Source organism: Pimephales promelas, chromosome 7 (assembly GCF_988280905.1).
Source record: "Pimephales promelas chromosome 7, fPimPro1.hap1.1, whole genome shotgun sequence".
NCBI lineage: Eukaryota > Metazoa > Chordata > Actinopteri > Cypriniformes > Leuciscidae > Pimephales > Pimephales promelas.
The window spans coordinates 34012125-34025295 of NC_142775.1; the positions used below are offsets into that span (position 1 = coordinate 34012125).

At 38.7% G+C, this 13171-nt stretch overlaps 1 protein-coding gene across 1 annotated transcript in view; it reads right to left on the bottom strand.

Annotated features, from left to right (window-relative positions):
- The window catches only part of ttn.2 (titin, tandem duplicate 2), a 161554-nt gene that overhangs the window by 61680 nt on the left and 86703 nt on the right, over positions 1-13171 (bottom strand). The window contains 30 exon segments of the mRNA XM_089133368.1: positions 55-336; positions 427-732; positions 829-1131; positions 1225-1506; positions 1595-1745; positions 2081-2229; positions 2350-2664; positions 3121-3420; positions 3525-3821; positions 3911-4228; positions 4325-4624; positions 4713-4842; positions 4931-5112; positions 5204-5512; positions 5623-6052; positions 6244-6443; positions 6824-7132; positions 7231-7530; positions 7624-7917; positions 8017-8301; positions 8407-8703; positions 8811-9110; positions 9205-9507; positions 9850-10419; positions 10540-10842; positions 10928-11227; positions 11360-11638; positions 11744-12055; positions 12212-12408; positions 13041-13146. Coding sequence (XP_088989494.1) covers positions 55-336; positions 427-732; positions 829-1131; positions 1225-1506; positions 1595-1745; positions 2081-2229; positions 2350-2664; positions 3121-3420; positions 3525-3821; positions 3911-4228; positions 4325-4624; positions 4713-4842; positions 4931-5112; positions 5204-5512; positions 5623-6052; positions 6244-6443; positions 6824-7132; positions 7231-7530; positions 7624-7917; positions 8017-8301; positions 8407-8703; positions 8811-9110; positions 9205-9507; positions 9850-10419; positions 10540-10842; positions 10928-11227; positions 11360-11638; positions 11744-12055; positions 12212-12408; positions 13041-13146 — 8409 coding nt within the window.

A 13171-nucleotide genomic window follows, 5' to 3' on the forward strand; every position in this document is an offset into this window, starting at 1 on the left:
AATAATACATAAAAAATATAATATCTACTTGACAAAAAGTAGACATTAGCTTACCAACAACAGTAACAGTACATATGCCCTTGCGTGAGCCAATGGAGTTCTCCAGAAGCACAGTGTATTTTCCACTGTGATCACGTTTTGCTTTTGCAATAGTCAAGCCTAATTTATTCGGTGTGCTGGTAAGAGCGAATTCTTCATTTGCCTGAAGCTCCTCATCATTTTTGAACCATTTAATTGTTGGTGCTGGTTTGCCTGTGTATTTGCTTTGAAGAGTGCAAGTTTCCCCAACGCGAACAACAAGCTTGTCACGGAACTCAAGATCAAGGTTTGGTGGTTCTAGTAAAGAGTATAGTATACAATAAATCAAAGAGTCAAAAAATAAGTAAATAAAAAAAAACAATTAGGTGCAGTAATTCAATTACTTACCAAACTCTTTTTTGCATGTAACTGGTTTGGTGCTGAAGGATGGTTTGCCTTGACCGATTTGATTGACAGCACTAACTCGGAATTCATAAGAATATCCTTCTTTAAGACCCACATGTCTGAATTTACGATCCAAAAGTTTATCCTCTGTGGCAATAATATTGAAATTGTCCTGTCCGATAAGACGAACTTCAAGAACATAGCTTGTAATGTCTGAACCTCCATCATACTTTGGAGGCCTCCATGCGATGCTGATTGAATCATTTGTGACGGCTGTGACCTCAAGATCCTCTGGACGCTCAGGTACAGCTGAAGAAGTTGTGTGAGAAATGTTTGAGACATCATACAAGTAATTAAATGTAATGACATGTAAAAAATGTACAAATTAACAAAAACAAGGCTTACCAAGTGGATCCTTGATGACGACTGGAGCTGAAATCTCAGTGAAGGGACCCATTCCAATAATATTTTCAGCTGCGATTCTGAAGTAGTAACCCTTGCCATCAACAAGACCCTGGACAACAGCATTATGTCTTGTGACAGTGTATGTCACTGAAGTCCAGCCTCTGCGGTCAGCTTCTCTCTTCTCAATTATATAGTTGGTGATAGCTGAGCCACCATCATCTTCAGGAGAGTACCATGTCAACTTACAAGAGTCAGTGGTGAGATTCTTACCAGAGAAAGGCTGACCCACTGGGCCAGGGACATCTGTAAAGAGAAAAAAACAAGCAGTGTTCATTAGTTTATTGAAATCATTTCAGAATTAAGATATATATGTATATATATAAAAAAAACACTCACCCAATACTTCAACAATAATCGCTTTCTTCCTCTCTCCACCTGCATTCTTAGCAGTCAGCGTATAAATGCCCTGGTGTTGTCTCCTGCAACTTTTGATAACCAAAGCTGAACTTATAGAAGTGGTCTCAACAGCAGCCTCCTTTGGTAAATCACCATCGTCTCTGTTCCAAATGATCTCTGGAGCAGGCTTTCCTGACACATAGGCCAGGATGCGGATAACTCCACCAGCATGAACAACAATCTTTTCCTTGACAGTTGCATCCAGGTCTACTTCAGGGGGAACTAAAATATATGGTAAATTAAATATAAAGTAAATAAATACAGAAAACAGAAGACAGGAAAGAAATCTAAAATCTGAACTAATGCTTACTTGTCCTGTCCTTGACTTCAATCACATCAGAAACCTCACCAGGTTCTCCCACACCTGCAGAATTTACAGCTCTCACTCTAAATCTGTAGAGTCCAAGCTCTTTAAGTCCAGGAACAACAAACTTGGTGCCTCTGATTTCCTTGTCTTTAACCTAAGATAAAAAAGTAAAAACATTATATATACTGTGTATATATAGACCATTTCACAAGATGTAAACAACACTGGTCCAGAAGCACTTCCTGTTTCAGTTTTTTAACACTACATAAAAGCTGGGATAAAATACAACCAACAGAACATTTAAAACTGAATCAAAAAGTTAAACAAACATCTTTAAGATGTTTTCTTTACATTTGAAATAAAGAAAACAGTTACAAACTGAAACAGGAAGTGCTTCTGGACCAGTGTTGTTTACATCTTTTGAAATGGTCTATATATATATATATATATGTGTGTGTGTGTGTGTGTGTGTGTGTGTGTGTCACATACCTTCTCCCATTCCTCTTGCCCTTCTTCTTTGTACTCTACAAAATAGCCTGTGATTTTAGATCCACCATCAACAAGTGGAGGAATCCATTCAAGATCAACAGTTGACTTGGTACAGTCTGTTACTTTTGGTGTTGGAGGTCCTGGAGGTGCTGTTGAGAAAAAAAATACAAATGATGTATAATAGATGCATGAATCAGTAAAGATGAAAGGCCCACCAAAATGCAAAAGTAAAAAAATAAAATGAAGAAAACTAGAAAATCCTGACATACCTATGGGGTCTCTACATGGAACAGGATCAGAAGGAACACTAGGAGGGCCGCAACCAGCTGCATTAATTGCAATAACACGGAACTGGTAGATAGCACCCTCCATAAGGCCAGTTACAATATGGGAAACTCCTAGAGTCCTGATTCTGATAGGTTCACGATTTACTCTTGTCCAACGCTTGCTTGTAGTTTCCTTACGCTCTAACCAATAGCCAGTTACTGGAGAGCCACCATCATATTCTGGCTCATCCCATTCGACGGTCATAGATTCAATTGAAACATCTGTAACAGTTGGCTTCTCACATTGGCCAGGCACAGCTATTGAGGGAAAATGGAGTAAAATAAGAAATTTAAACAATACATTCATTTTGCAAGGATCCGAGTTTGAATGGTATATTTAATACATTTAAAACCCTTTTAGCTTTTACTGAATTTTACCTTGTCAATGTTTCATTCTGTTTTTAAAAGACTTAAAACACTAAAAATCATGAGATCATTCATCTTACTTGTACTTTAAGTTATGCACAAAAAAAAATCACTAGATATCAACATACACTGACAAATTAATGCATAGTAAATATGTTCCAGATAACATTTGAATATTCTCCTTTAGTATAATGACGATATAAAAGCCAATTTGCTTAATTTGAATTATGCGTCCTAATTTATGTACATATTTTAGTAAGGTGGTCCCTCGCATAGAGATCATCATATTTGGAGGTCATGGGAATCAAAAACAGCTGGACTTAGAGATTCCAATTATATGAAACTTACTGAAGAGGTTTCGTGCTTTTTCAGGTTCACTGTACAAGGGTGGTCCAATTCCATATTTATTCTGAGCCATAACACGGAACTCATACTCATGGCCCTCTGTTAGCCTTTGCACTGTGTATTGGCATTCCTTTGGATCACTAGAGACATGGACCCATGTTTTTCTGTTTTCCTCACGCTTTTCAACAACATAGTTTGTAATCTTGGAACCGCCATCATCTAAGGGTATATTCCAGGAGAGACCAATCCTTTCAGCGAAAATCTCCCCAATCTTAATTGGTCCTACAGGTACACCAGGACGTCCTAAGGACACAAGATTAGCATATTATTATTTTTTATCTTTCAAATGGATGAATCATTCCAAATTATTGTAGGAGAAAATTAAATCATGGAATTCAAGGACTTACCCAAAATGCTAAGCTTGATGCTCTTGGTGGCTGTGCCCAAACTGTTGGTGGCTGTCAGAGTGTATATTGCGCTGTCATCTCTCTTTGACTGCTGAATCAACAGGGTGCATTTCTCATCAGAAACAAGTTTATTGACATGTTTGTCATACTGTACAGCAGCTTTGTCATCAGGCTTATCCTGGGGAGCCTTGTGCCAGACAAGAGATGGGAATGGACAGCCTTGTATCCTGGCAACAATGGTGACATCATATCCTTCAGCACCTTCTAAAGCTTCTCTGAGGTCAATACTTGGAGCACCTACATTTAAAAAAAATAAATGTTAGCAAATAACTAAGTGTCATATTTCAAGAAACTTTATCAAAAAAAAGACATGATCTTCAACTCACATGTCTGGTCCTTAATGACGATTGGTCCGGCAGTAACAGAGGGTCTGCTTGCACCAGCTTCATTTACAGCTTTAACACGAAACTCATATTCACCACCTTCTTTAAGCTCTTCAATGATAAAGGTAGTCTCTTCAACATCTCTCTTGTTGCATTGTTTCCAAGTCTCTTTCTGTGGACCACTGGTATCCCAGCTCAACCTCTCAATGATGTAATGCTTTACTGGTGCTCCACCATCATTCTTAGGAGGAACCCATGACAGGGTAACAGTGTTCTTTGTAACAAGGTTAATTTTCACCTTGGTTGGAGGATCAGGAGGATCTTGACATTAAAAGAAAATAAGATGAATCAGAAATTAATTAGAAAACAATTTAGAGGTATGCGATGCTTCTCAAAATTCTGGGCTAACCAACTTACAGATAGGATCCCTTGCCCTAACAGGTTCTGTGGTCTCAGTAAATGGTCCAAAGCCAAGGCGATTCTCAGCACGAACACGGAATAAGTAGTCCTGTCCCTCAAGGAGGTTAGGCACGACAAAGGCCATGCTGGCACAAGTAGCGTTGACAACTGTCCAAGCCTTTCCATTGACAGCCTTCTTCTCAATAAAATAACTTTTGATTCTCTCTCCACCATCATTATCTGGCAGCTTCCAAATGAGTCTCATTGTGGTTCTGGTGATATCAGTAACTTTGAGCTCTTTGGGTGCTCCAGGAACATCTGGAAAGAAAATATCAATTTACTTCATAGCACAATGTTATTTTTGATTAAGTCTTTAAAATATTAAAATAGCAAGTAGCAAACTCACCAAGCACATTTACTCTGACATTGACATGCTTCTGTCCTGATTTATTCTTTGCTGTAATTGTGTACCTGCCAGAATGGGTTCTCAAACTGACAGGAATTGTAACAACTGAGGTAGTGTCAGTTGATTCAACCTAATCCCCAAGAAAATCACCAATAAACATCAGTCTTATATTAAGAAGAAAATTGTATTTGTGTCTAAAATTAGAGAAAAAGTATTACCTGTGAATCCACTGGTAAGATATGAAGACGATCCTTCTTTTCTGTCTTTGCTTTGCCATCAAACTCCCATGTAACTTTGGGAGCAGGACGCCCTGTGATGGTAGCAGGAATCTTAAATGGAGAACCAGCACGGATACACAGAAGATCATGAGCACTGATATCCATGAAGATCTTTGGTCCAGCTGTAGAATTAAGAGAATGCATAAGGTCATGCAAAAATAAATATTGTGACTCTTGAGGAAGTTAATTTGTATTTAGTACAAAAGATTTTACTTTGAATGTCCTCTATGCGAACTTCAGTGGTTCTGGGGCTTGGTTCAGACTCGCCAATTTCATTGACTGCAATGATTCTGAATCTGTATTTCTTAAGTGCTGGGAGGTTTGGAATTGTGAACTCAGTAGAAGGATGCGGATTTTCAGCATCATTAATCCTGGCCCACTCAGAAGTTCCTTCATCCTGGATCTCAATGATGTAACCTTTGATGGGGCGACCACCATCTTTAGCTGGTGGGGTCCACGCAAGAGTGACACTATGTTTGGTTTTGTCACTAATCTCAGGAGCTGCTGGCATGCTAGGTGGAGCTGTAAACACACACACACACACAAAACAAACAAACATTAAATATGTTAAAAAAAACAACATTCATTTGAAATCTATCAAAAATACAAATGCATTTCATTTATGTTCTTACTCAATGGATCATCGGCAACAGCAGATTCAGAAATGGCACTAGGTGGTCCAATACCAGCAGAATTGCAAGCCATTGCACGGAATTCATACTCTGTTCCCTCTATGAGACGGGTAACCTGGTATTCCCAGCCTTTCATGCCACGTTTTGACACCAGTGTCTTATTCACACGAGACCAATAGGAAGTGCCTTTTTCACGCTTCTCAAGCCAGTAGCCAGTAATCATAGAACCACCACTGTCAATAGGTGGTTCCCATGTCAGTACCATATGGGTCTTAGAGTGCTCAGTGATAGTGACCTTCTCAGGTGGGCCAGGCAGAGCAAAAGGATCCTTAATCTGAACCTCTTCGGTTTCACAGGCCTCACTTATTCCATACTTATTCTCAGCTTTGACCCTAAATTTATAGTTGCCACCAGTTTGCAGGTTCCATGCCTGCAAAAAAAAATTAGAAAACAAGATGATATCATTATTTCAGCAAATTTTCCAAATATATATGTTTTATATATATATATATATATATATATATATATATATATATATGTCTAATATATAAACAATGCTCTTGTTTGAAACATTTTGAATGACTACCTACACAAATGCTATGAAATAATAGTTTTGCTTACCCCATATCGCTTCTCAATAATGGACTTAGTAACCTGCACCCACTCAGCCTTTTCAGGATCTTCAACATTAAGGTCTTTCATCTCAACAATGTAGTTGGTAAGCTCACTGCCACCAATATCCAATGGGGCATCCCAGGTAAGGTTGCAAGACTCTGCTTTGATATTTGAAACAGCAATATTCCTTGGTGGTGTTGGGCGATCTATGAAAAAAGAGATAATTATAAATCATAAAGAATATGCCAAATAAACATACTTTGTAAACTTAAGCTGTGACATACTGGTTGCCATTGCATCATATAAAAAAAGCAGACAAAACATTTCACAACAATTTTTTTTATATAAGAGATTTATTTATATATATAAATCAAGACAAGGGTATTAGGCACCTTTTGGTTGTCAAACATAAGTAGATGATTTCCATAGTTAATGTGATATTCAACTGTGTGAACTTAAGGAGATCTGACTCCAAACATCCACTAAAATCACCTCAGCATGATGCCACTTGGTTTGACATTTTGTTAAAAACAGTATTAAGTGAAAGTGTCCAATACTTTTTTATTTTAATGTAAGGATAACTTACCCAACACTTCCACTGTGATGGAATGACTGGGTGATCCCAAACGATTTGAGGCAATAACAGTGTATGTGCCCTTGTCCAATCTCGTAACAGCAGGGATGGAGAGTTTTGTATGAGATGTCACTCTGTCAATCTCTTTGGTTTCTATCAGGAGTTTCTCAGAGCCCGTGTCAATAACAACATCATCCTTCAGCCATTCAATCTTTGGCATTGGTAGGCCTGTGGCTTCAGCAGGCATCTCAATAGGTTCGTTTTTCCTTACTCGGATCAAATCACCCTTGAAGTGCTTTAGCATATGCAGAGTTGGTGCCACTAGAATTATCAAAAGACAGATGAAATGTATGTCATCAAAAAAACAGATGAAATGTCTATGCTCAAGAACAGTGATGTTAAACTAGAATTGGACAAACCTTCATCATCCTGAATTACAACAGTCATGGTAATTGAAGGCTCACTTTCACCAAGTGCATTGACAGCCTTTGCACGGAACTCATACAAATGCAACTCATCAAGGTTTTCAACTGTCAAAATTTGAGCAGTGATCAGCTCTGGGTTGACACGCTGAAAGGCTGGTTCATCTTGTCGCTTTTTCTCAATGATGTAGCCAATGATTGGACTACCACCATCATTACGCGGTGGTCTCCATTCAATAGTAACAGAGGACTTGGTCCTTTCAATATAGTGGAACTTTTCAGGAGAAGTTGGTGGACCTGGTTTAAAAAAAAAACATATGACAATAAATACACAAGAACAGTGAGAGTTGGATGTTCTAATAGTAAAAGCATTGTGTATGTCAGGTTTACCTTGAGGATCCACAGCACGGATTGGTCCAAGATCGACTGGAGGTCCACATCCATACTTGTTCTTAGCCACAACACGGAAAATGTACTCCTGTCCCTCAATAATACCTACAATCTCACATTTGGAGGAAGGAGTATCAATGGGTTGTCTCCATGTGTGCATCTTTGGTTCCCTCCTTTCAATGATAAACCCTGTCACATCACTACCACCATCATCATCAGGATCTGACCAATTCAGCATCATTAGCTTTCTTGTAACCACAACAGGTTTCAGGTCAAGAACTGGTCCAGGAACATCTGCAGAGAGATTTTAAATGTTGTCAACTGTGTGTTATGCATGCTGTAATGAAAATGAGTGTACACTTTGAATCCATATTACAATTGAAAAATTCGTACCCATAACTTCAACTCTGGTCCATGCAGACTTAATGCCACTTGGATTTGCTGCTTGGATTTGGTATTTGCCATGATCACTTCTCTTTGTGGTTTTAATGACAACAGTGCTGAGCGGTCCAGCTTCTTCTACCTCCATACGATCTTTTTCTAATGCTGCATCATCCTTTGTCCATTTCAAAAATGGAAAAGGTCTGCCAGTCACATGTGCTGGAATTCTCAGCATCTCTCCAGCTCTAACGACAACGCCATTTTTAACAGAGATATCAAGTTCGATGACAGGAACCTCTGTTTTGGCAAAGAAACACAACTAGCTGTTTATCTTGGAACACTTTAATTGCTTAACAATTAAACAATAGCCTACGATAATTAGCATTAGTATTATTTTTATACCTGCAGGGTTTCTCACAATGACTCCATCTGTAAAACCTGGTTGTCCTTCACCAGCACAATTGACTGCAACAACACGGACAATGTATTTTGCGCCTTCTCTCACTCCATACACTGTAAATGTGCGGTTCTTCCATGGCCTCTCTGTGGCTCGCGACCAGTCCTTGGTACCAGCAACAACTTTGTCAACATGATAACCAAAGATGTCTGCGCCACCATCGTCTGCGGGAGGATCCCATTCAACATCAATTGAAAAGTCTGAGGTGTCAACAACTCTTGGAATTGGTGGACCCGGGGGCACTGAAAAAATAATTGTTATATAATAAATATTACATTCTAAATTGAAATTAAAGGTAATTCCGATATTTTCATGGTTTATATAGTCAGTTTTAATGTTACCAACTTACTGATTTGTGCCTGTGCTGTTTTTGGTTCTGATGGGGGACTGAACTTTCCAGGTCCAGCTACATTTTCCGCGCTGACTCTGAAAATATATGTCAGACCCTCTAAAAGGCCCTCTACATTTATTTCCAAATCAGGAACCATGGTGCGATTGACTCTCGCCCAGTGTGTGCTGTTAATTTCTCGTTTCTCTACCCAATATCCCTCAATGGGGCTGCCATTGTCATTGGGTTCTATCCAGGTAACACGCATACTGCTGGCTGTAACATCCTTAATTTCAGGTTTCTCCGGCGCCTCTGGAGGATCTGAATTGACAAAGGCGTATTTAACTGTTAGATCCACTGTGAAAAACAATAATGCAAATTATGTGATCAAACAAACAATGGAAATTCATAATACCAAATGGATTCTTTGCAATGACAGGTTTGGAGATGAATGGGGTTCCAGGACCATACTTGTTCTCGGCAGTGACGCGGAAGAGGTACTCCTTGCCCTCAATAAGTTTGGGCACTAGAAATTTACAACCTCTAAGGATTGATGTTACAGTGATCCACCCAAGCTCAGCCTTGGAGTTATCTTTTCGCTCTAATATGTAGTTAATGACTTCAGAACCACCATCATCCAGAGGAGGATCCCACTTACAGAGGATTGAGGTCTTCCTTACCTCTTCGAATTTGAAATTGACTGGAGGTCCAGGATTATCTGAAATATATAAGTGTAAAAATGAACGTTCCATTCTTTTCCCAAAATATTCAAGGTGGAAAAGGGTGCATATGTTTCTTGTAAAGTTTCATTATTAAAGTCGGTTTCAACTTAATTTGTTTCCATACCAATGTGGTATACCAGACCAAAAAAATTTACTTGAACAATGCCTAATTAGCTATTTGAGTATTGAATACATTATCCAATAGCTTGTGTGGGGTAGGTGACATCAGCAAAAAAGGAAAGTCATGCTTTATCTTCTTAGATGAAGAGTACATTATCATGTTTTGATTAAAGATTACTGAGACAAAAAGAATCTTTAGAATATTTATGTCAACTCACCAAGGACATTAACTTCACAGGTGGCAGAGGCAACACCATGATCATTTTCCACTTTTATGGTGAAAACACCATGATCACCTCTGATAGTATCTTTTACGATAATAAAGGATTCACCCTTCCTCTTGGATTCAATGGTAAGACGTTCATTTAAGCTTGGGTGGTATGCTTCTTCAGGTTCCTCCGGTTCCTCCACCTCCTTTTCTTTTTCTTTCTCCTTTTCTTCTTCCTTCTTTGCCTTGTCCTCCTCCTTGGCCTCTTTGTCTTCCACCTTCTTTTCTGCATCTGCCTCTTTCTTTTCGGCATCTACCTCTTTCTTTTCGGCATCTACCTCTTTCTTTTCGGCATCTGCCTCTTTCTTTTCCTCCTTTTCTTTTTCTTTCTCTTTCTTCTTTTTAATGGGCCTTTCTGGTCTCTTCTTCAGTGGCTCTGGCCAAATGGTTGAATTGTTTCTCATCCATGTAATTTGTGGGTAAGGAAATCCAGAGATGTTGGCATCCAATCGGATCTCTTCACCTCGTCTCACAGACAAGCCTGATTGTAGACTACCGCTAAGGAATACTTTTGGACGATCTGGAAGCAGAATAACAAAAAATGCTTACATATACTGTACCAATAGCTTGCATCAGAGGGACTTCACATTTGAAAAAAAACCGTTATGATTTGACAAGTAACAAAAGTTTAAGTTCATACCAATTGCATCAGAGGCTTTGACAAAAGGTGAGCTGCGTGAAGGATCACTGACACCAGCTGCATTTTCGGCACTCACACGGAACTGATATTGTTTTCCTTCTGTCAATCCCTTAACAGTATAGGACAACACTGGCACAAGGAAGTCATTACATCTCTTAAATTGATCTTCCCCTTTCATCATCTTCTCAAGAATGTAACCCATAATTTTGCTTCCACCATCATACATGGGAGGCTTCCATGTAAGGGTCACACTCTCAGCAGTTGGGTTGTGTGTTTCCACATCGACTGGAGGATCAGGACGTTCTGTATTTGGAAAAAAAAAAATAATAAAAATATCATTCAAAATGAAAGGTAAATCCAAATCCGTTCAATGAATGTCACTACTTACGCTTCTGATCCTCAGCAATTACAGGATTACGAAGCTCAATGAATTCACCACCACCAATCTTGTTGACAGCTCTGACACGGAAGTAATACTCCCCATTTTGAATGAGATCCTTAACCGGCCAGCTCACTTTGTTTTCCCCAGACATAACATTGACATAGGTTCTCCTTCCTGCTTCTCTGCGTTGCAACACATAGTGGAGAATGGGGGTACCACCGTCATAGTCTGGAGGATCCCAGGATATCTTGCAGGTGCTCTTGGTAATTTCACTAGCAACAATTTCTTTACACACTCCAGGAAGACCTAATGTTTGTTAAAAAAAAACAAACAATGGCATTAGTTTAAAATATAATTTTATGTTAGCATAAATCAGTTGTTAACAGATCAAATATTCAAATAAAGCAGTTAAACTAGCAGTAGAACTCAAAGACATACCAATAACTTTGACGTTGAGTGTTCCACTTGCTGAACCATTTCTGTTCTCCAAGGTAACTTTGTATTGGCCAGCATCAGCGTGTAGGCAGCTTGGAATTTCCAGATGGCAGGATGTGTACTCAGCTCTAAAGAAGGTTCTGTCATCAGCCTTCAGTTCATTTCCATCTTTGTGCCATGTAATCTTAGGTGACGGCACAGCTTTAAATGGAATAGGTAGGTGCATCTTTTCACCTTCTACAACAACAAGGTCTTTGGTCTGGAAGTCAAGGGTTGGGCTACCTGCAATGATAAAAGTAATAGGGCAATCAGTTATCCTTACATTAAAATGGTAACAAATGATCATTTAAAATTTTATTTAAAAAAATAATAACAATAAACTCTTACAGTCAGAATCTTTGGCATATACGTTCTCAGAAATGTCAGAGGGCTCACTGGCACCAATAGAATTGACAGCACGGACTCTGAAGGTATACTGCTTCTCAGGAACAATGCCCTCTTCATCCCCTGCTCTGTATTTTAACTCTTTGACAGGACGAGAGTTGACTCTCATCCATTTCTCAGTTCCAGCCTCACAGAGCTCAATATGGTAGCCAATAATGGGACTTCCTCCGGTCTTATCTGGTGCCTTCCAGGCAATACAAAGATGGTCTCTGGCTGCTTCTGTGACATGCAATTCCTGGGGTGGTGATGGTGGGCCTGGCAAGATAAAAAAAAATGGTTTCATTATGGATTACATCTCAAATCAAATATATTAAACCAATTTTTTAGCCCACTTTTTTGTCTCATGAAAATATTCCATATTGTGCGTTTACTAGTATTCTGAATTTGTGAGACTGGAAAAACTGGAAATACCTGTCGGGTCCTCAATGACCACAATATCAGTGGGTTCACTTGGGTGACCAACTCCAGCCTCGTTCTCAGCAGAGACCTGGAACTGGACTTCAGTCCCCTCAATCACATCAGTCACTCTGTAATGGCAGTCAGGACCTGAAGTCTTTCCAGATTTCACCCACCGGGTTCCAAGTTTCTCCTTCTTCTCAATGACATATCTAGGAAAGATGGATATTTGGAACACAAAAAATTAAGGAATTTGTATGCTTTGAGATATATTAACTGGAGGACTTTAAGTCACACCACACAGACAGACAACAGATGCTTTGCCGGGTTTTGTCGGATCAGTGTGTTAACCCTGCCGGAGTCTGTTGCTGTCTGTCAGAGCTAGTTTTTGCTGATTGAACATGCTAAATTTGCGTGACAATGTCTAAAAAGTGACATGCTGTAATCTGGTAACTATCTGCATTGGTCAGCTTTGCATTCAAGGGTCATAAAAAAAGTAATTTAACTTGAGATAAATGCTGAAATAAAATAAAAATATAAAAAATGCATGTAAATTTATGGAAAAAAAAATAAAATTAGAAATGTTGCTATGGCAACTAACTTAAAATTAAATAAAATAAGTTGAAGTACTAAAATGACTAAAACTGAAAAAGATCTGAAATAAAATAACAATAAAACTCATTCAGTAAACAATTAAAAATAAACATTGAAAATATAAAATAAAGCTCAATTCAAAATATGAATAAACACTATAATAGTATATGAAGAATTCTAAAATAAAAACTGCTAAATGTTAAAATAACAATAAACTGCTACAATGGCCATATGTACAGTACGTAACTACCTCAAGACAGGTCTTCCACCATCATTCTTAGGTGCATCCCATTTCAGGTCAACATGAGTCTTTGAGACACCTGTAATGGTCAGATTATATGGCGGTCCAGGGGAATCTGTGAAGAAGAAAAGCATAAGTGA